We start from the raw sequence: 22,728 nt of genomic DNA on the forward strand, positions 1-22,728 counted from the left end.
TCTAATTCTTGAAACAGACTCAAAATAAAAGCAAGGTAGCTTTTACGAGAAAGACAAGTTTTGAACAGAGGCTACAAACAATGCTGGTGAAGAAAGTGATTTTCAGGGGTAGCACCAAATACTTTTAACAGGTTATTAAAGACTCTGCACAGCCCAAAGAGATAGGATCTTTTATGGTGAGCTGAAAAGAGAGATGGCATCAGGTTTTATAGTAAAAAATCATCAAGTTTCATGCCCTGTGACTTCAGTCTGGATGGGTCACAAAGGGTTTACTTAGCAAAGCTCACAGCTATCCTGGCACACTTGTTATTTGTTTTCTAATCTATCCTAGCATACCTACGAGACAAACCTGAGCCTGGCTACAAGAAGCCTTTAAAATTTATCAGCGTCCACTGTGTTCCCCCATAATTAGTGATGCATGATGCTGTCAAGGCAATTCTGATCCAGGAAGCTCTTAGGAGAATAAAATACTCAAAGGTAACAGCTGACCCAGCACACAGACTGGTAGCAACGTAGCTGGGAATCAGTGAAGTTCAAACAGACATGCTAAGGGAAGAAAGAAGAGTGTCAAGGAAGAAATGAGAGTCAGGAGGTTAAGGCAGCACAAGCTAGCCAAGAATGGAAGTCGGCTAATTAACCCTGAGAAATGCCATTTTTTAGAGGCAAACCTGCCCGGTGCCTTAGTTCAGTGATTCCAAAGCCTTGTGAGCAAATAGATTCTTGAACAACTTTCAAACTTTCTCACGCAGCCCCACAGCTGACAAATTGATGCACTGAGCTGCTGAATGCAGCCCTCTGAGCCCACGACGGCCTTGAGGAGCAGAGGTGTGCAGCTGGGAACAACTGCCTTAGCCTTCCTCTGCCAACATGTGACTTATTAGAAGTCTTCTGTCATCTATTCAGGTACCAGCCTGGCGGTGTCAGCTCTGCGTGTAAGCAGCACAGCCTAATCCCTATTATCCAGGCATCCCATGGGCACAACAGACCCAAGTCTGAAGCTGTGATTTATGAAGCCTATCCCTCATGACCTGAATTAGCAAGGACTGTGGAAAGGGCTGTTCTCTACAGAAACACAAGTAGTAACTATATTCTCTCAATCTGTAGCAATACAGTAATGCTTCTTTCTTTATTTGTAGGCTTTAGGTTTAAATACATTGCAGCTTGCATCAACCTAATGAACTAAAGACTCAACGACAAAATACTCCAGATTGCAGCACACAGCCAATCAGTCATACCTTTCCTGTGTCATCTGTAGCTCAGCAGTTTGAAAGCATCTTGGAACAAGTTCTGCAAGGACAGTTTTAGACAAGAACTACATTTTTCTTTTTTTTTAACTAAATAAAATGTTACATGACCATTTTTGGTTTATTGATACAGAGTTTTGTAACCTTGCTTCACTCTGTGGCACTGTGACCTTTATCTGTTAAAAGTCAGTTTTTAAAAGGCCTGGCAGTAAGTCCACCAGCCAGGTCCCCTTGGTCACCACCTCAGTTCTTAGGAAAGTGGATGAACACAGCACTGGGAGCTAAGAAGCCCAACAGGCTAAAGGCTGAGCAGCCAATGAGAGCTAGTTTATTTATCTTTCCATACACTCCTTTCTAGAATTCCCATAATATGCAAATCAAAGAGTTCCAATCCTATTACAACAAATCCAGAAGGAAATTCCAGAAGAAGGCTCATTTCAGACACATTCAGGCACAATGAAGCTCTTGCCTGCTTCACTTCTGAGCCACATTAATCCTCAATTCTAAATTAGGCACAACATAAAAAAAAGTCCATCAAGCAACAAAAAACAGCTACTAGATGTTAGTTGTAAACTGAAGACAGTAAAAAAAAAATTATATTGAAAGGTCTGAAGGTATGTCTAAAAATCACAAAAGTGAGAAAAAACGCCTCTGCAAAGTGGCTCCATTTTATCCATTTTACAGGGCCAGTATGGATTTGAAAGTACTACAGAGACCACAGGGAGCATCCACAAAGCTGCTGGGATGAACTCACTGGCCAGGTAACTTTGTAAAAGGGGTGTTGTAGGAACAAACCACATGAAAGGACTCCAGTTGTCCTCACAGTAAGTGGCTGTGCACTGCTTGCACCCATTCAGCAGCAAGAGCTATGTGGCACCAACTGCCATGTTCAGTTCTTCCCAGCACATCCCACTGACTGACACCAGCACAGCCAGAGAGCACAAGCCTGTAAACTGAGATGAAATCATGTACGTAACACAGTATATGTGCAAACTGTATTATGTTCACCTTCCTGTGGAAGTTCTTGCCTCCTATTCTTATCACTTAAGCAATAACAAGGAAGTCATCCGGTATTCTAGTATTATCCTAAAGATAAGGATAGTTTGGTATCTGATGAATTCCTAATGAATATGCTGTTAATTGCATAACCTTCCTTCAGTACAGTAAGTCTTTCATTCATTAAGGGCACGGATTAAACATCCTCGCAGCATTACAGCATCTTCATAATTAATAATATATTCTTCCCATTTCTAAATATAGCCTATCATAAGAAGCTTTAAAGAATCCGAGCTGCACCTCTCACTAAGAACTTTTGATCAGAAGGAAACGAGTCGGTTTGTTCAGACAAGGGATCTGCCCTGTGTTTGCTACCTTTGCAGCAGGCCCAATCCCGAAAGCAGTGCACCTGCTTCAAGCTGGGCCTAGCTGCAAAGCCTGTCAGCAGAAGGAAACGCCCTCCTATCTGCAGCACAGCGCCTTTCTATCTCGGAGGTTTTTCATGCAGATCAGAGATGCACAGAAGTATCATTATGTATTGGAGAACTCCTGCTTGATGAAGAATAATTAAGTCCATGAGAACTCTGCCATCAACCTGCTTAGCAGGCAGCGAGATAATGCACTGTGCAAAATCTCACCAGTTCCATCTTTCATCCATGTGACACTGAATATCCTGATTTGGCAGGGACCCAGAAGGATTACTTAAGGTCCAATTCTGTGCTCCACATAGGACCACCCAAAATTTTAATTCCCTCTTGGAGTTTTTCTTGGTTTTTATTCCTATTTGTTGAGTAAAGACATTACCTCCAAGGCTCACAGAACAGAAAAAGGCTTTATTGATACCATGATGGTATCAATATTATTATATTATTGATCAATATTATTGATACCATGATGGTATCAATAAAGGGCACCAGGCCTGCATGCCTGCAATATTCAAAATGCAGTGCTGGGCTGGCAGGGAGCGAGTGCTCTGCAAGCAGCAGTGCTGCAGCAGGGAGGGAGAAACTGCCACCAAATTTTAGATTAACTAAAGCTAATCTCATACAGTTGTTTTGGACGTTTTTAGATGCTGGCTACAAGGAAACATTAAGGTAGCTTCCTGTATGAGCTCTGGCTGACTGCAGGTCCTGTCACAGCACTTTTTGACTGCCTCTGCAGATCAATAAATGGTGAGATTGGGGGAAAAAAAAAAAAGGAGAGCGGCTCTCCCTCACCCATGAACTATTTTCCCTTAAATGAACAAGGCTATTTTTGCCCTGAAAATTCCTTTGCAATGATCTGGATTGTGTGAGTAATTCCCAGATGGATTGACTGCCGGTGGCAGAGCTCAGCCTGCAGCATCTGGGCCAAACGTTTTCATGTAAAGCCATGCAGCTTCACCAAATTCGGCACCAGCTGAGACAAGTTCCCACATCTGAAAGCTCAGAACATTAAAATCAGCCAAATGCTGGCACAGCAAAAGCAAAGCATTTCTACACCAACACCCAATTTCAGGTACAGCATTTCTTTAAGACAGGTGTAATTCTGATTTACAGACTTCAATTGCTAAAGATTTCTGGACAAGTGAGCGCACTTGTTTATTTATTACTGTTGTTAAGAGTGGTGTTATCTTATCTCTAGTTCTAGCCCTTATCTCTACCTCTCAATTTATCTAGTTTCAGCTTCTGTTCATAGGATCAAACCATGCTGTTTCTTGCTAGCCTATGGAAACAACTGTATGATGAAACCTCTCCTCTAAGCAGACAGGTGTGTATCAATAAAGACATCTCTCAACTCTCTCTTCAAAATCATCAGATACCTCCTAATAAGACATTTTCCAACTCTGCAATTATGTGACCCTTGTAAGATTGCTCACGTCCCTAATGTTCAATAACCATTCTGCTTTACAGCAGCTACCTTTGTCTTTTACCAGCTCTCAGTCACCTGTTTAATTTAACATGTGTTAAAGTTCATTTTAACACGTGTTATCATGCCTGAGCTATTTGCTAACCCAGTGAGACTGAATTATCTTTATTTGCAAGAACCTAACCCACCTAGCAAAGGGGCAGAAGTTCACAGACATGCAGTATAACACGCTGGGTCTTAACAGGAAGATTCTCTTTCTAGCTTTTAATATTTAAAAGTGATAGAATGGATCTCTGTGACAAGGCTCTGTCATCTGTATGCAGGATGCATTTGGTCTAAACCAAGCAATTTTTAGACTTTTAAGTTGACAGTACACCTCATTTCCTATGCAGGTCAGGTATAATTTCCTTTCCAGTCACCTATGACTTGAGGCAGCCTGATGTCAGAACTTTAAACAGCTTGCTGCACTCACCATGCCTAACCTTTCCAAAACCTTCTCTAACAACGAGACACAGTTTTCTTTATGAAGGTTTTTCCACCTGCAGGAGAGAAGACAAATGGATCTCAAGAGGAGAGAATCTAACAGTCCAAGAGCTCTGCTGGAAGACCCGAAGCACCTGCTCGGCATCGCACTAAAAACCACAGAAACAAGCAGCTATCATCCCTGCCTGGTAACACCAGGGGCATGGAATGACTGGCAAGCACTTGCCATTAATCATCCTATGCCTTGAAGAAAGGTCAGCTGCACCGCAGTGAGTCAGCTCCTTTGCAGTATGGGCATCTGTGCCACATCCCCAAAGAAAACAGATGCCAGTCTGCTAATCAGCTTTTACAAGAGGAAAGGGACAGCCTGGCAGATATTCTCATCTGTATCACAATTACAGCCTAAGCCTGGAGCAACACGCGCTTCTGATGATCCCAGGCTGAGCTGAATCAGTACATCCTTCAAAATGTACAGGAAACAATTCCTTAGATGGACCCCAAAATGCAACTTGGAATTGTTGGAAATGTCTGAAAACGTAAAGAATTCTTCGTTCTGTTGGGGAAAAGAACACTGCAAAAGCAGCCATGTGAGCTCAGCAAAATCAAACACCTATTTGTTACTGTTTGAAATAACACCAATAACCCTACAGAAGTGTGCCCATACCAATGTTCCAACGTATTGCTGGATTACATCAGCCTCCTGACATCAGTTACATCAATGAAGGTAACACTGGGAGAGCACACAAAAGAAGAGCCTATACATCACCACAGCATCCAGATTCAGTACTTTTTTGAAATACTATCTATACTTGATGAACCAAAATATACAGAAAATTGCAAGTAAATTTTGTGAGAATATTCAAGATGTAGATATAATGCACTCTCGGTGACATTAAATCAACAAAACAACCTGACTTGCTTTGCCCAGCCTCATCATTACTGTCCAGGTCATAATACAGTTTTATCCAATGGCACATAAAAACTATGCCTCATGCAGGAGCTCCAGATTTTCAAGAGACAGATTTGTGGATCTTTTCTTCATGTGTGTTGGCACATGTCATCCATGGTATCCATAAAGCATACATCACACGGTTACACAAGAGCTGCATGCTAGCCTTCTCCCTTTTTCTCCCTCTCTCAGACCTCTCCTGTGTCTCCATCAGTCTATTTTGACATGTAAGGATCTGCGGGAAAGTGGATAAATAAGTACAGTAGGGAGAAAGTCTGCAAATGTGCGCGGTTGAGCTATCAAATTCTTTTCTTTGGCTCAGCAGGAGAGAAAGTGCGTCTCGAAAGCCTGAAACATCAGCCCTAGTTCTCAAAATATTTGATGAGCAGATAGGGATGTATTCACTCCTTCTGGGCCATATGTTACACAACAGCTTCCACTGGAAGCTGTTTTACACTTTTTGGAAGAAAACACTTCTTCCAAGCCAGGAACATGGGGGATAAATGAAAACATCCAAGCGAAGGGGAAGAACATGTAGAATTGTTCCTAGGCTACCAAGAAGAAAGAACTTATCTCACAAATGTGAAATTCACTGGCATGCTAATTCAATTTTCTAAAATTTCAATTATTGCACACAATTTTAGAGATCTCTACCCCATTTATTATGTATAACTAGGATTTTTTTTTAAAGATTATTTAGTTTAAATTGGCCTTTTCTAAACATAATTCTGTATCTCCAAGCTATTTCCCTTTGAAATGTTTTCTTAGTGGTCATCTCCCTGGTATTTAGAAATCACCACAAACAACACCTCATAATTTCTTATAATATTTATAAAGAGAAAAATTCTTCGATTTACGTTACTAAATGCTGTCTAAATGCTGTCTCCTGAAGGCAGACTTTAAAAACAATGACAATTACACCACGTAATGAAAATGTAACAGGCTCCCATCTTGCAAAGAAAAGTCTCATACTTGGAAACTCCTTGCTCACTAGCCAGTGGAAGAAAATGGTCATGCAGAACTCAGGCATGTATATACAGGTTGGTATGCAAGAACAGAACACAGTGGTCACTACTAGATTAAATGAAATCCTGCACATCAGGACTCAGATCTGAGCACAGACCTCAGACTGCCAGTAACTGAGACCAGCAGAACAGTCTAGATCTGTTGTTTTATTCCACTTATCATTGCAAGTATCCTTTGTAAGGATAATTATGCATTTCAAAAGGTTTATTGTTTACATCAGCATAATGAAAGGAAGCAAAAAGAACAATCAAAATTTTGCTCGTAATGCTGACATAATATTGCTCAAACATTTCTCTTGAAAATGCCACAAACAAGATTACCAGCTCAGGAAAATTAACAAGGAACAGTTTGACAGGCACTGGCCAAAGGACTGCAACCAGGACTGAGACCACAACATGCAGACAACCCAAACACCCACACTCTCAGACCAACAGCAACTGGAAGTAGCAGTGGTGACCTTTAAATTTCAGGACAACAAAGTCCATCGACAACATGGATTAGATGCAAAATCTGAGAGCACATATGGAAAGGATCAGCTGTGACTGAAGGCTGCACAGATTCCAAACGTTTTTTTTCTTTCCTTCTCTCACACTGACGGGTTTGAAGTTGCTTAAGCTCAACCCTTGGCAGAGGCTGTGCACCTCATTGCCCTCACTAAAATACTGACGCATGTGCACACAATATTAAAGCGCGGCCATGGCCAGATGCCACCCTTCCCACCAGCACTACGAAATAAAGTCTACAGAAGAAATTGCTTCCCAGAAACCATTAATTTAGGATGGTCAGTTTAGAAGAAACTGCTTAGCATCCGGAAAAGGTAGATTTAAAAGGTGGTTGTTCTTTCCAAAAGTATTGGCTCAGGCTCTTTCAAAAGTCTGGACCTTACTCCTTACTTTCACTTCTTAGAAAGAGGTAAATTAACAAGACACCTCATTAAAGAGATATGAAGGAAATCTACGTAAGGGATTGTGAAAGAACAATGTTAAATTTTAAGTGTTTCGATGTTGTCAAATCTTGCTGAGTTAATAAAAAGCCTGCCAAGAAATTACACCAAGAAGAGTATCAAAGTTAAGAGATATTAATCCCGTGGTAAAATTCAACCACAATTCATAACCTTATTATTAACTGGTGTCTATCAAAGAACAATATAACCAACAGACTTAATGCAGCCACCTTGAAAGATGAAGTGGCACCAACATGAGCAGCTTTCACAAAATCCGATCACTTTGTTTCTGTAGATGGTGACACTCGGAACCACTTCACTCACCTCCGGTCCCTTTGTGTCTCAGCAACATTCCTCAGCAATATCTTGCAAATCCCCACTGATATCCTTAATATGCACCACCACCTTAGTGTGTAAAGCAGGAACAGCTGTGCTCTGCCACTGGCACACACTCACATTTCTTCCATCCCTTCCTCCCACTCCCCCTCTACCTCTGCTGCTGTTTGTTCTGCTCTCTGCACTGGTGTCCTCTTCTACTTCTTGCTTAAGCATCTTCTCAAAGTCTTCTTTTGCCAATTCTATAATAACCTTGCTAACAGAATCATAAATCTACGTGTATTTATAAGTGTAACAATCAAGCCATTCTTGGCCTCAGATGAAGACCCCTTTCACTACAGAATGAAGTCTGTCATCTCTGTTCTACTCCTTCTGCTCTCTGTTTTGTTAACCCTCTCGCTTGTTTCTGCTCTAATATAAACTTATTCTAAAACACTTAACTCCAGCACAGTGTAAGCTCTGCTAGAAAGCAGCTGTGGTTGTCTGGGCAGAACCCCACTAGCTTCAGTAACTCAGCTGCAAGTGCAATTACTTAATTACAGGGGAAATGCTGAGCACTGTTAATGGACCCACATTTGATTTGCTTTCTAAAGTATCTCATACACATCTTGGTGCTGAAATAATCCCCGTTTGCAAAGTGCTTGGGTGGTATCAGACAGAATTCCAATTCAGAAGGGGCTCAGAGAATTTAAAATGTGACTTTAAAGTTGACAATATTTCTTTAATCTCTTTCAGGCATTTTAGTTCGCTGTCTAGGTTGCAAATAATAGATCAGGAATTGTTTCAGTGAGTTTCCTATCAGATAAGCAGGTAGGTAATTATAGAAACAAAATGGAACTTTAATTATGCAAAAAAAGAAAAACCAACCAACACACGCACACCAAAAATCTCAACCAACACAGTTTCTTCTATTGTGATCTTCAAAAGCAGTGCTGTTTCTTACAAATGACCATACTGTGTTCGCTGGGAAGAAATCATTGATTAAAACAATCAAAAGCCTTCTAGAAACTTGGACGTGGTTCTCCTTTGTGAGAAAAGAAAATGCTTCATCTGGTTGGCTGAAAGATTTGAATTGCTTCTCCCAAAGCTCGCTTTAATCTTTCCTCACAAATTAATTTAATTAAATCTATTATTATAAGGTCAGTATTTTTACATAACCTATATGAAATCTTGGTGTACTCTGATAAATCTAGAAGATTAGAAAATGTTACCTAGAGTATTTAATCTTGATTTCCTACTAATCATCTCCAGCTGAAGCAACCTGTCTGATTAGTATGCAGTTTCCAGATAAGCCAGTGATCAAATACTCGTAAAAGTGAAACATCATTAGTTGCACTCACAGCTATCTGACAGAGCTTCTTTTCAGTTCCTGCTCTGAAAAGCTGAAGCATCATTAAACAGAGGGTAAAAGAAGTCAGAGACATCAGGAGGAAGCCCCAGCTGGAGTTATCTCATGCATCAGGCTACTGAACAGCCACCACTCCTTCCCCAGATCTTCACTTTCTCAGCAGTGTAGGTGCTCTGCAGTTGATGCCAGCCTAGGTTGGCCGCATTTGAACCAGTACTGCAGAGGCTGCGGTGCAGTGTAGGCAGCAGTCCTTCTCCAGACACTCCAGAGTACTCACGAGACTGGGGAACTGATGTGCAAAGTGCAGGTGGGCACACTGGGTCCTTTCCTTTTTATCTCACACTAATCCTGAAAGAATTTTGTACCTGGAGTGTGAGGAGGAAGGAATGCTCTCAGACTGCATGCTGGGCTTCATCGAGAGCCCGCTGGTTACAAACAGTGATGAAAACACAGGCTCTTCAGAAGCCTCTCAACTGTGGCTGAGAGTCCAGCATAAACCCGCAGGGCTCCCTGAGCCTCTGCATCAGCAGCTGCTCTTTCATTATGCCTCTGCCCATGCTCATTTTCTTTCTCTGGTTGACAGAGATTACTCCAATTCTAATCAAAACAGGGAGGGAAAAGCCCCACAGAACACTAGGGGGACTAAATTATACAAAGGATAAAGGAGCCAAGCAGCACTGAGACCACATCCATCGTAACAGAGATTACGGCTGCAAAAGTGCTTCTTATCAATAGGGAACCCACAGCCACAAAAAGTCCCCAGATGATCAAACATAATGAAACCTGCCAAGATGAGTGATAAAAATTATAGAAAGAAAAATTGCACAAGTCTCCAGCAAACTGCAAGAATCCATTGCAAAACATTTTTTTCCTGCTACCAGAAAATCTGCACTTTATCTACTTCCAAATGAAAAGCTTCCCCAGGTATGCTGCAATGTTGGCATTGCACCTTGTGTCTGCTGTTACTACAAGGCCTTTCTGTTCTGTTAGAGCACAGAGTATAAAAATATCATCCAGGACTTTGTAAAAATTCACACTGGTGAAGGCATCTTATATCACACTCCATGTTATGCTATCTTCAGCATGCACAGTAGCTGAAAGGAAGCCATCCTGCAGCACTGTGCTAACATCTGCACTGCCACAAAGAGGCAGCTCCTTCACCAAGACTGGGATCCAAGCTTGTGTCAAATGAAGATACTGCTTTCCCATATTAAAGTGAAAACTCCTATTAGCTGGTAAAGGTATCAACATATGAATTCCTGCTCAAAGGGGCCAAAAAAGCATGAAGAACTCAGAGTAGAAAAAGCATTCAGCAAACAACCATATACTTAACCACTTTTAAGATATCCTCACTCTAAAATACGTTTACATGTGCAAATAGAAATTCTGAAAAGGCTCTGCTGCTATTAAAATTGTATCTCTCAGAAAGGAACATTTCATCTTTTATATACACACAAAGAAACCCCCACCTGCTTCCTTTTTTAGACGACAGTATAGACAGCTTAGATGGTATTTTAATTGAATTTGCTCAGGCTGTTGCACAAAAACAGTGGTGTGTAGACCTGTTGCTGAGAACAAAAGGTGCTCCCCTGCCATCCCTACCTTCCCTTCATTACACATAGCCCTGCTAGTTCACACAGCTCAGCTCCAAGTCTGACTCTCACAACATGTCTAGAGGCAGGAATTGAAATAAAAACATAAATCATAAATTCTAGCAGAATTTAGTATGATAATTGCTATTTCTTGTTCACATTCTATACACAGCCAACATACCTGCTGAAATGCTCGAATTACATATCATTTTGTGTATGTGCACTCCTACATATATGTATAATTTTACTTGATTTTAGTACAACTAGGAAAGAATGCTTCTTGCCTCACAAGGAGAAGCATGGTTACATTCACGTCAAAAATGACTATTTACTACCTCTGTCACAAAACAGAATTCACAGCCTTCACACAATAACTCAAGTCCTATAGAATACTACACTTAGAGAACTCCAGTGACACAGTAAGACGCCTAGTCTGGCAGTATAAGCTGGAAATAGAGTTCATTAACTGGCATTAGTGCACTCATACAAGAACGCATACATGTGTGGCCTAACAAAACTACTGACCTAAAGCCTCTTGTATTCTAATACAAAAGGTTCTTAACATGGCTTACTACGTTAAAATACAAAATGGGGCGAGTTGAAATCTCTCACTCAGAATACAGCTACTGCACAGCATCCTCACTAGAAGCCCTAGCTTACTAGAGGCCAGAAGCTATTACTAAAGCAAAGAGCTGGTTGAGGCCCATGGCAGCTGTGGATGTCTGCTTTACCCCACAAATGTGCAGGGCGAAGATGTACGTGAGCCTCACACTGCAGACAGCGCTGCCAGCGAGGTGCCTCACCCTGGGCACAGTCATTTCAGAGAACTAAAAATCCCCAGGGCAAGGTTTAAGTTACATACATTATCTACCAAAGCATGCAGAGGTTGCATATTAAACCAGTCTTAATCATGATCCTAATCCTCAAGGAAGCAGGATGGAGTATCACGAGACCCTCATTAAAACTGCAGACAAGTTCAGTGGGAGCTTGTCCTGAATGGAAACATGATCCCACAACTGTACAAGGAGACAAAGACAGGAAAAATATCTATTAAGTAAAAGGTGCAATTAGGAATCAGCTTCAACCTACAAGAAACCCATTAAAACACAAAATATTTTAAATGTGGAAAATGTTGAACAATGCCATTTCATTTTCACTTCTTAAAATATTTTCCTCACACTGTAATTCATCCATTCAAGAAAGGGCAAGAGATTTGCTTTCTGCACAGGTACAGTGCAATGCTGCTTCATTTAGTTGGCAACATATTTCAGTTTTCAAATTATGACTTGCTTTTGATTCCCAGGAATTATTTTCTTTTCACATCAGCCACAGTAATTGTGGTTCTAATCTGAATTTCAGAACACAAGCAGGAAGAGAATGGAAAAAAAGAAAATCATTGGGCTGTAAAAAGCTGCTTGAGTATTTTTGAAAGCCTCTTCAGTTTTTACTAGTTCAATATTGAGGGGCTTCCAAATAACTACACACACAAGGCCTTCATATGCTCAACCTTCACTTGCCTGCTTCTTCTCTCTCACTGAAGTAACTGCAAGATTAATAGTAGCCATAAAAGGCAGCAGCAAGCCCTTTTATGGCTGTTCCTGTTTACAAACTGCATGAACACATTAAACCAATAGGAAAAATATTTAAATGCCAACATTTAAATATTTGCAACAGTCAACTAATGAAAGCTCAGAGCTGACCTGGAGCATCCTTGGAGGTGTTCAAGGCCAGGATGGATGGGGCCCTGGATAGCCTGGTCTAGTACTAGCTATGGAGGCTGGTCACCCTGCAGGTGGCAGGGGGATTGGAGCTTGATGATCCTTGAGGTCCCTTCCAACCTAAGCTATTCTATGACCCGAGGCATATGGACACTGCAAATGCCAAATCTTGCAAAGTGACTTTATTGCAAGATTACACTGCTTAATAAAAGAGCAGCAAAAAACATCTGAAAAGATCCAACAAATAACTTCTATTGGTTTTCCTACTGGCCTAGAACCTCTGAAAAGGTCACTTTTGAAACTCAAGCTCTAACCACCTTCCATCGAAGGAAAAATAGGTTTTCTTTAAAAGGGTATTACTTGAAAGTTTTTAGCACTGGTAGAATTGAAGCACAATCACTGCATACCCTAAATTAATTTACATCTCTAGGTAAGTAAAATGCTGAGATCACCAAAGCCATGGAAATCATCAAAAAGGAGATGTAATTCACTGCCCAACAGCCACAGATAAAGTTTTCCTGCTACTAAGGATAAACAGCTAGGCTTTGAGTTTGCTGAATTTGCTTTGATGTAAAAGGATAATTTCATGCTTCAATAAAAGGAACAGGATGCAAGAAAAGCTAGATTAGGTTTCTCATCTTGTCCAAGATTTCTTGTGTTAGTACCTACCATTTTGTGTCCTTTGGGATATTGAGGTCAGTTTGGGGTTGCTCAACAAGGACCCACTTGGACTCATTCAGATGAGGTACAGTGATAAAGGAACCAGGGGCACTTGTGAAGAAAGTATACACTGGCTGAGATAAGATGACTGAAGTAGAAATATTTATGAGTATTTGAAGAGTTACACATACTTAGGATAAAAAAAAGACTTTTAAAAATCTTTACCAGAAGATACAATCTGTAGGGAACTATTGGTCTTCTATCCGGCCTTGACAAGTCTCATCCATCTCTAGAGTATTGCTAATATATTCACTGAACAGAATTTTTAGGAGTCTGAAACCCTTCATAAGTAGACCTGGAAGGTAAGCAGCATACAAAAGACATAAGATATTTTTTATATTACATTTTGGATGTGATGAGGCTTTAATAGAGGTTAGTGAACGATGAAAAAAGTTGATTCCATTTACAGAATTGTCCAATTTCCTGGCAAAACAACAATAGACTACACACAAGAAGAGGCTGAGAGAACTGTGTTCAGCCATCAGAAGAGGAGGGGAAAGGAAGATTTTATTGCTGCCTTCAACTCTGAAATGGGAGGGGACTAGACAAAGACAGATTGTTCTCAGATGTGCACGGTGAGGCATGCTGCAACAGAGAAAGTTCAGGTAACATCCAAGGATTTTTTTCATTAATATAGGTAGCCAAATGCAAGAACAGTGACCTGTTTGCAGCAGAGGCCTGGACTAGATGAGCCCCAGAGGTCCCTTCTGTCTTAAATTATTCTGTGACTTTGTGGAAAGATGATATGGGGCGATTTTATTTTATTCTGTCCCCACTGATTTCTTCACTTTGACAAATCAAAAGTTTTTGCCATTAGTCCCACAAACTCAGTCTGAGCCTCTGGAAAACCAGACTGTCTTTTCTATGTCCTGCCACCAGGAGGGTCCCGTAGCTCCAGAAGCATTCCCACCTTCTGTACCTTATGCTGTATTTGTTTACAGATGCAGTGGAAACCTCAGCTGTTGTAATGCTCCCAAGGGCCCACCACACTTGTGGGGGCCCAGTAACCAGAGCACAGAAGCTGCAGGATTTTGTGCTGGCAATAGCCAGTTAGTGTACCACATGAGTGCTGTATAAATGAACACTTGTACATCTGACACTAACCTTATCTCACTTAATTCCTTGAATGAGCCCATAATAAATTCCTCCAACGGAATAGTCTTTAATTTATTTATTCCACTGCACATACAATTCCCCACCATCATAGCACAATACAAAAAGAAGATCTGCTCTTGATGTTGGAGGGAAAAAAAAAAAAAATCCTTTCTGTTTCTGCCCCAGGTTCTAAAACGTGGGATATGGCTGTGCCTGGATGATTTGACCTAGTTTGTTTGTGTTGGCTTATTTCTTTTTCTTTCCCCCCTCCCCCCGTTTGAAGTTCAGTGGCCCAGTGTACATGATAGCCTGAGTGAGACAGTCCACCCTTCTTCAAGATAAATGAATTCTCCAAGGGCAGGAACAGTCTATTAAGTCGCTTTCCAGAAAAGCACAGTAATGTAACCAAACTCAGTCAGACATGCACGAGACATAGATCAAAGATGAATAATATGGAAATAATTTCCTTTGGGGTGAATGGGAAGCTAGGAAAGGGTTGTGCATTTGGGGGTGAGCAATACTGTCAGCAATACCAACAATTGCAGAATTATGCTTTTGTACAACTTAACAGCAAACGAGGACCATTACATGCTGACCAGTGTTACAGATCAGCATACATAGCAGCAGCACATAAAGTGCCCAGGATCGTGGAAAATGTCCATTAAAAATATAACTGTCAAGTTTGGATACATCTCCCTGAACGACATGTACTTCAAAGTAAGAAGGACTGCATGAACTGACATTGTATTTCAAACCAATGTTCGCGGATTTCATTTTATATTCCACTTCCATTAAAAAATATATATCTATTTCTAGGACTGCTGCTTATTAAACCTGCCTATTAAACCATTCCTTATTACATGCAACATGAATTCAGACCTCCCTTTTTCTCTCTCATAACATCCTCCTGCACCATTCCGTATAATGACTTCTGCTCTTAACTAGGAGAATGTCACATATCTGATAAAGAAATAAGAAATGGTGAGTTTCTGCTGCCTGCATTCCTTGATCTCATTATATATACGATGTCCTTAGGCAAGAGTTTGCCAGCTCAGATCTTTACTTGCTCTATCCCTTTAATTTATGTTCCCATCAGTGCTGCTACTGTTTGCTAGCATTTGTTTTTATTTTTCTCCAGAGATTTTTATTTTTCATTAAATAATCAAACTCAGAGGAAAATTTAAAATTTCTTTCCTGTAAAAAAGCCGCAAGATTCTGTACCCATGTTGGAACAGCACTGGGTGGCTAACATCCATTTTGATAGAGGTCTCCTAGTTCAGTAGGATGAATAATACCATTCCCCCTTCTTCAGCTTCCAGAAACTGGATGGTGAAATAGCAAGGAATCTCTCATGTTTAAGCAAAACCTGTGCAGCACATGCCACCACCCCAGGATGGGCACAGAGTAGCAGTGGGCTGCTTTTAGTGAGAATAATGAAAAAGAGGTCTGTGGCTCCTCAGCTGGATGGTTTGTGGGGCCCTACCAGAGACCTCCTTGCACAGGCATGTTGCTACATAACCTAGTAGCAAACAACTGTAAGATCCTCAGGTGAACGAGCTGACTCTGAAGTCAAAAACATTTTCTGTATCTCAAAACAGATTCTGGTGAGGTACATGGGAATCGGGGTGTCTGGCTGACAGAGGCATTAACTCTGCTCCCACTGTTTCTAGACATTCTGTTCTCCTTTTTCATGATTTGTGGGAAGTTCACTGCATACAAGCTGGCACAAGAGATGAAACCCACTGTTGTTTCAGAACACTTTCCAATGATGGCAGTATTGCACCCACTGCAGGTTTTGCCTCACCCATAGGCAGAGAGCAGCAGCACTGGCTCATGTCAGACAGAGGATAAGCCTGCATCTCCCCTGGCTGCCCTCCCAGCAGGCATCCTGAAAGGCCTAAGTGGTTCATTTGCTTTACATACATGCAGCCAATCTTTCCTGAACAGAGACCTCCTGAGCCTAAAAAGGCTTTGTCAAGGAAGATGAGGCTGGAGTGTGACATGCCGGAGCATTAACTCTTCCCCTTCTCCATCAGCACTGCAGTGCAGCACAGCTAAACAGCATTTCTTTGTTCCATCTCACTCACCATCCCATTTCTTCTCATTTATTAAGCATGTATCTCAAAATAACTTTCTTCTCTTCAACATTACATTCCTCCTCCTCCTCCTCCCTCCCCCAGCCTCATTCAATCCAACTTCTTAAATTGTGCATTCTGTCCCTCCTGCCCTCTGTGGATAGCATAAATTTTTGAGTTTGTGTGGCTTTGCTTCCCCTGATCTAGGGGCTCATTCTACTTCCATGCAAAAAACAAACTAAGCCAAAGTAAAACAATCCCCTTCCTCCATCATTATTACAGATGATTACTGCAGAGAGAACAGCTCCAGCCCACAATATCTGCCTGAACAGATCAGCTTACAGAAGAGGGATACACTTATTTTGGAAACTTTAATATAAAATAAATGAGACCAAATAAACTCAGCTGCCAAATAATAGCACTGAAGAACTGACAGATGGCAGAACACTGAGCTTTAGCAGTGCTATTTGCCTGCTATGTGAATAATTTTCTTGGACAAACCTATGGATGTAAGAGTATCTTTAGATCAAGGATCTAGCTCAAAGAAAAGAAGAAATATAAGCAGCTTCTTCTTCATAATAACTCATTTTCAAACCAGAAGCCTGAACAACCATCTTTTCTAAATTCAGCTCATGTCAGATACAACAGTGAGAAGCCCTATAGATTCCATCAGTCGGGAACTCCATAGCCACTTACAGCCACTGCTCCCTGCCAAATTCAGTGGCTTGAAGAAAATGCACTTCGTGGATAGCAGGAAAAAAACCTGGAACCAAAGGTTGAACAAAATCAGGCAAGCTGTAATACCATCTTATCTATGGACACAATACATGTCACACTGTCGTGAAAACCTGTGGAAGGGTAACATCTTGAGAGAGGATATTTCCAGGTATAAAGCTGAGCAGTTTCAGGGATCTGAGAAGCAGTAGCAAACTAAGTAGGGATTTTTTTTGTTTGTTTACAACAACCTTTTATTTTTAACTCAGCACTAGAGGCAGGGACATAGAATCCCTAACAAACAGAGCCCACAAGGTATTTAAAAAATAGCTACAAAAGCATTCAGAGAATAAAAAGCCATTTAGCATATGGCTAGGTGCTGTTGATCTCTTTCTAAGCTGGAAATACTCCTCAAGTGCAACATTCAGCATTATCAATGCTCTGAACCTCCCTATTTCAAATGGACTATAGACAATGTCCCAGTGTTACATTAATTGAGGAAAAGCTCTGGAACCTGGCAGAGATGCTGGTAATTATGTGGCCTGTCCAAAAGCAATTGATTTTATAAAGTAGTTTGATCTTGCCAGAGGTGAGAAATCTCTATTTCCCATCCCAGCTCTTCCCTAGGGAAACTTCACAGTGCATTCTCCTCCAAAGGCTGTGCTGTATTTCCACACAGGAAAGTGAGACAGTCACAGTGGCCTGCAGTTACTTCTCAACCAGAAGGAGGAAAAAATAAATTAAAAAAATAATAATAATAAAATCAAGGACTGCTGGGAGAGACCTTCTAGGAAAAGTCTTACAGAAAGTCCCACTATGCATTCTGACTCTCGCTAGATTTTCTGTCTGTAATTACAGCTTTTTCCTTTTCCTGGTATGGCATTTACACATACAAAGAGTTTGGGCTTTTACTTTGGGGGCATACACTAAAAACAAAGCAAAATGCTCCAGTTTTTTGTTTAACAGTCTGCCAGGTTTATCATTCACTGCTGCCTTGAAGAGTGGCAATAGGAAGAGCTGCAAACATATGTGAATTAATCCCACAACCAGGGCAGTGCTTATGCATTATTGGGCTGATTCTGGTTCCTTAAGAGCAGATCAGATCAGCCTCTGAGATGACACATACTTTGACAAGGATACAAAACATCTGGGAAGAATGGCCTTACCATGCAAATTAAAGCCTATAGCTATCAACAGCCATAGGATTAAAACTACTTGATCTTCATCTGATTAAGTGTGAACCTCAGATCTGAATAATCACATAAAAGAAGTAAAGTTCCAAAATTCTACTTGCAGATTTTTTTAAGATTAGAAGGCAAGCTTTGAACTGGTACAGAAAGAAACATCAACTTGTTTGGAGAGCCAGCCACAAGTCAGGCATAAGCTTGTACTGAGCATCCTATAAACTTTGAGACATGAAGATCTTACATCTACCACATAAACTTGTAACAAAAGTTAAACATATTGTGCTGGGACAGCTACACACAAATACTGGAAAGAAAGGAATTAAAATTAAAACTAGCCTTAACCAGGCACTCCAACAGTGTAGCCAGCTACATGGTACGAAGGCACAAATCAGAGCAGTTCAACATGTGCTGGAAGCCCTGCTATTAAAAAACTCTTTATCCTCTGTTGTTAGAAACTGGGATTGTGGCTCAGGACCACCTTGATCCAGATGTGAAAAATATGTAAGAACAAAGTCCTAAGAGGAAACTTTACCTGTAACAGAGAGGGCTAGAGCATCAGAAGTTTCTGGTTTCAACAGAGAAAAGCACTCACTCATGCAAATTCCCTTTGGAAGCCAAGAGACCCTTCCTGACTGACAGATATGGATGTTATCTTCTGTGAATAGAAATGCTGCAGTTATAGGCCATAATTACATGCCACAGTCTCTGACCTGTTTTCAAAACTCTTGTACTAAAAATAAAAAAAGGCCAAATCAAGAATTAGTCCACACGGGCACTGTCACTTCCACAACGAATTCCTGATTGACCTGTCACAGCACACTGCAGAACTGGAACAGATTTCTGCCTGTGTCAAGGTGACACTGGCCCGCTCCCATTAGCAGCAGGGAGACATTTCAAGGGCCATTATTTTCCTGATACTACCTGAAAAGAAGAACCACTGCAGAAATGTAGACTTCAGTTTCATAGTAGGTTTCAAGCAGAAAATCAGGCTAAACTGAACAAATGACTTTCCTCTCAGGATGGCAGCCCCATATTGTACCAATCAAAGGCTCAGGTCAAGCGTCCTTTACAATACTTAAGTTTTAAAGATGATTTCCCCAGAGAAATAATGTAAGTGGGGAAAAATGGGAGGAATGGAAGACGATCAAGAAAAATCACCAGGGAACTAAGGGCTGCATGGTCTGTACCTTCTCCATGCTATGCCCTCTGCCAAGAGATTTACAGACAGCAACACCAGGGAATGGAGCTGCTTAGTTATGCAGCCCCCCTCCACACAATCAGGTAGCGGAAGGAGCATTAATAAGATAGCTTTTGACTAAGGCGGATGCAGGGTGAAAGACCAACACTTATAGTACATAAATATGCTAATGCAGTCACTGAAGTAATTTTTTCTGTAGCCAGTATATGGGTGCAAAAAATATTCCATTCATTTTATGCAAAAGATAAGCTTATTTATCTTTCTTAATTAGGGAGGGAGAAGGTAGAACAGGTACTAGGATTAAAAATAAAAGCATGGTTATTTGTGAAGCCCTCTACGTGCCAATAAAACACTTCCTCCAGCACTGTTTCTGACTCATGGGAATATATTTGTGAAGTACATGACTGGAAATTCAATAGAATGGCTTGTATAAGTTTCTTGGTCTGCCCAAGAACAAATCTGCAGATGTAAGGAAGCTGGTGTTTTCATTACAGTGTTCCTGGGATTCCCTTCAACTCAGCACCAGACCTTCACAGTTCTGTACTAACAGAGCATGGACAGAGGTCCTCAAAGAGCGAAAACATTACGTGCACTATATGGAAATCAAACATGTCCTTTTACTTACTGAATCAGTATATTTTTAAAAGGTGTTGTCTGCACTGATCATCTGTTATATTTACTCTCAGCTTTAGTTATTTTACTCTGCTCATCTTTTGTCTGTTATGTTTTTCTTCACTTGTTCTCAAAGGCAAAAACTAAAATAAGAAATAATAACACTGAGCAATGCCCTAGGAGTGGCAAAGTTCAGCTGTAGTGACAGAAGTGCTGTTTGCAGTGATGAATCCTAAGATGCTACCCCATGCAAAATGCTGCATTTGCAAAGGCCTGACCCCAGGCACACTGATTTCATAGTACTTGATTCAGACCTTACATGATTGCTGGTGCAGCCTCACAGACTAGGAAGCCTATACTCCAGGGAGCAACGGTACAACTTGTGGGTGTTGTGCTAACTAATGCCTTCTGATTCCCCTTGGACACCCACTTCTTATAAGCATTCTCTTTCGTGAGAAGACTGATCAGGAATCTTAATGCACCACTGCTGATCACAAGCCCTGAAACTATGCAAACTGCAATAGTGCTAGAAACGTTTCCTGTTCCATTACAGACAAAAATATACCTTGTGTAGTTCTATCTGTATCACTGTCTGGAAAATTGGTATACTGGAACATTTGGATGCCATCTGATTCAAATGACCTGAATCTTTTGTGTGTTTAATTTCTGTTACAACAAAAGCTGAAGTTTAAACATCATCCTGTGAGTGTTAAGAATAACACCTTCCATTTCTTAGCACTCCATACTTTGACAAGACAACGTGTCTGAGGAACACCACTTGTCTGTGCTACTCACTGCATGCTGCTTCTGATTCATCCGACCCATCAGAACATTCTTCTTCACCGTCACACTTCCACCTATCTGGGATGCAGTGCCCGTTGTCACAAGCGAAATCCGACTCAGCACAAGTTTTCTTTGCTGCAGGAAAAGAAAAAAACAGACAAAACTGGATGTGAATATCAGCACAACAGATCACCTTCACTGCATCCAATCCCACGAAGGACAACACTGATTTCCCCACATCAAGAGAATTCAGCATTGCTTCTCCATGACAGAAACACTCAGGTATTGAGTGTTCCTTTTCTCTAAAACTTTTATTCCTCAATTATTCAAAATGAATCTACTCTTGTGTATTTTATTCCAGACAGTAAAAATATAAATAAATCAATGCATAAAAATAGGGATGCTCTTTATCAAAATAAGGATCTGGGGTTTACTACAAAACATTGCTGCTTACATGGAACTGAAAGCGTGCCGCATGATTTACAGACAGGTAAGACAAACAAGTCTCGCCTTTGGAGTACTACAATCTAACAATGTTTTTATCTACACAGTCTATCATGGCTTTTTTTAGTACGTCTGTCACCTATTAGATGATCATAAAGCACTCCTCCAGACAATAAACATCATTTCATTAAACATCAACTCAACACTCTTTGCTTTGCTTGCATTAATCTAGGGCTTGAAAAAGATGCAAGGCAGGAGACTCAAGCAATTAACAGATCTATTCCACTGGAATGCTGGTGGTGCAGCACACTCAGCACCCTTAGTACACATCAGCATTATTGCACTGCAGCAGAAAGAAAGCAGGCTACAATCTGGCCTGTTCAGCTCTTGGCCTCAGTGTGTACATGATCACAAGTCACTGCCTTTTACAATGGTGTGGCTTTTCTACAAGGAATCCAATTGAAGAACAGATCAGCTGACCAACCAATTCATATAGCAGGTGGTGGCAGGGAGATTTGTTTCTTCCCTTCTGCAAAGCTGCTCACAATCTAATAGGATCACAAGAAAATTCAGGCAGTAAAGGACACCTGGAGGCTATGCCCAGCCTCCTCCTCAAGACCAGGCCAGCCCTGAGGTCAGACCAGGTTACTCATGGCTTCACTCAGTCTGCTTTGAACATCTCAATCTCAGGATGGAGACTGCATGACCTCCCTTTGCAATCTGCTCCACTGCTTGCCTGATTCCACAGGGAGGCTTGTGCTTGGTACCTACTACTCAATGTAAGTCATATGTACACATCATGGCTTCATCAGCATTTCTTCCAGCACACATTCTCAAAGCATTAAACACAACAACTTACCCTCCAGGGCTTGATCTGACTTTTTTCTTATTTTTTCTTACATAAGCACATGCTTACAAGCCCGTGACCTATGCAGGAAGAGGGTCATTGCTGCATGAGGTACTGGGGAGAAACCAAGCATTCATGCACTAACGTGAGACACAGCTTCCCTGAACAAGCATCGAGCAGGAAAACACCACAAAACACCACTAAGCAGCTGTACAACCTCTCAGGATGCACTTCATAAAGAGAATATGCATTTATTGCCCCTTCCCACTGCTAAATGAACCATGTTCTGAATCAAATGGACAATTTGCCCTTCAGTCATTTAGAACCAAATATTACGAACAAATATAAAGAAAAACCATAGAGGCCAACTGCTTTACAAGAGACCAGTGACAACAGGAACCCAGTCTGATCTTCCAAGGATATTGCACGTCCATTATCAGAGGGAACAGACCTGCTCCTCAACACTTGTGCAGCTGGCTATCACGGGTCACTTCCGATGCATTTATTACATCAGATTAACTAAACTAAGCTTGCACGTAATGGTCAGAAGCTCATACCAGCTGCTGATGG

At 41.0% G+C, this 22,728-nt stretch overlaps 1 protein-coding gene across 5 annotated transcripts in view; it reads right to left on the minus strand.

Moving 5' to 3' along the window:
• The window catches only part of LRP8 (LDL receptor related protein 8), a 155,782-nt gene that overhangs the window by 43,805 nt on the left and 89,249 nt on the right, over positions 1 to 22,728 (minus strand). For all 5 annotated transcript variants that reach the window (XM_085232199.1, XM_085232201.1, XM_085232202.1 and 2 more), the window contains exon 3: positions 20,880 to 21,002. In XM_085232199.1, the coding sequence (XP_085088325.1) occupies positions 20,880 to 21,002 (123 nt within the window). The remainder of the gene's footprint in view (positions 1 to 20,879; positions 21,003 to 22,728) is intronic.

This window comes from Meleagris gallopavo, chromosome 10 (assembly GCF_905368555.1).
Source record: "Meleagris gallopavo chromosome 10, MGAL_WU_HG_1.1, whole genome shotgun sequence".
In the NCBI taxonomy this organism is placed as follows: domain Eukaryota; kingdom Metazoa; phylum Chordata; class Aves; order Galliformes; family Phasianidae; genus Meleagris; species Meleagris gallopavo.